Consider the following 1,519-nt stretch of genomic DNA (forward strand, 5'->3'; position numbering starts at 1 on the left):
TTTACTGGTAACCTTATAGCACCTCAGCAGGACTTCTAGATATTATATAGGAAATAGGTAAGAATGTTTAAGATACAAACAACATTTCTGTGAAATCGTTAATTGTTTGTGGCTAAGTTTGCATTGTTTTCTTCTCTTTTCCAGCAGTTTCATCAGCTACATGACACCCAGAAACCAAACACGTGTTTCAGAATTCATTCTTTTGGGGCTCTCAGAAGAGGCAAATATGCAGCCACTCCTATTTGGACTCTTTCTGTCTATGTACCTAGTCACCTTCACTGGGAACTTGTTGATCATCCTGACTATCATCAAGGCCTCTCACCTCCACACACCCATGTACTTCTTCATCCTGAGCCTCTCTTTTACAGACATTTGTTTCACCTCCACTACTGTACCAAAGATGCTGGTGAACATTCAGATGCAGAACAAAGTTATTACCTATGAAGATTGCATCACCCAGATGTATTTTTTCATACTTTTTGGAAGATTAGATGATTTCCTCTTGACAGTGATGTCTTATGACCGGTTTGTGGCCATATGTCTCCCACTGCATTACATGGTCACCATGAACCCCAAGTTCTGTGGTCTTCTGATTTTGACTTCCTTATTATTTAGTGCTCTGGAGTCTCTGTTACATAGCTTAATGGTTTTGCGACTGTCTTTTTGTACAGAATTGAAAATCTCTCACTTTTTTTGTGAACTTAATCAGGTAATCCAACTTGCTTGTTCTGACACTTTCCTCAATGACTTACTAATGTATTTTGTAAGTGGATTTCTGGGTATTATTCCACTCATGGGGATCCTTTTCTCTTACACTAAGATTGTGTCCTCCATTTTGAGAATTTCATCAGCTGAAGGCAAGTCTAAAGCCTTTTCCACTTGTGGGTCTCACCTCTCAGTCATTTCCTTGTTCTATGGCACAGTTCTTGGAGTTTATCTTAGTTCTGCTGCTTCCCCAAACTCCAAGGCCACTGCAATAGCCTCAGTGATGTACACTGTGGTCACACCCATGCTAAACCCCTTTATTTACAGTCTTAGAAATAAGGACATAAAGCAGGGGCTAAGAAAACTTTTCAGCTGAGAAATGTTTTCTACACAACAAAACAGTTTACTTGAAGGTAGAGTGTTATTCATGAGCAATAGAGCTAAACTCACAAAGACCTGAATAATATTTACAGTAACTCATAACTCTGTCATTTTTTCAGAATCCAATGACCATTATTTTTAAAGAAATTGTTTCTTGCATATTTCTTTTTTATTTAACTTTTTGTTATGAATTGAATGAAGATTTATAGAAAAATTAACCAGTTTTGCATTCAACAGATCATACTTTGTTCCATCTCAATGATTGTAATCACCTTCATGGATTAACAATTATCAGCTTCCTCTCTGTAGTTCTTATTTGCATTCTACACAGCTTCCCATCCCTCTCAACTTTGTCCAATAGTGGACCTTATGCAGTTGTTAATGAGTTTTGAATATCCCAGAAACTGTGGCAAAGTAGCATTTAGAACATCAT

General features: G+C 37.4%; 1 protein-coding gene across 1 annotated transcript; it reads left to right on the forward strand.

Moving 5' to 3' along the window:
- Positions 1-160: 160 nt before the first annotated feature.
- LOC102837670 (olfactory receptor 7A5-like) lies at positions 161-1,081 on the forward strand. Its single transcript, XM_006874328.1, has one exon. The coding sequence runs from the start codon at positions 161-163 to the stop codon at positions 1,079-1,081; it is 921 nt and encodes a 306-aa protein (XP_006874390.1).
- The last annotated feature ends 438 nt before the right edge of the window (positions 1,082-1,519 follow it).

This window comes from Chrysochloris asiatica, unplaced genomic scaffold (genome assembly GCF_000296735.1).
Source record: "Chrysochloris asiatica unplaced genomic scaffold, ChrAsi1.0 scaffold00268, whole genome shotgun sequence".
NCBI classification, from domain to species: domain Eukaryota; kingdom Metazoa; phylum Chordata; class Mammalia; order Afrosoricida; family Chrysochloridae; genus Chrysochloris; species Chrysochloris asiatica.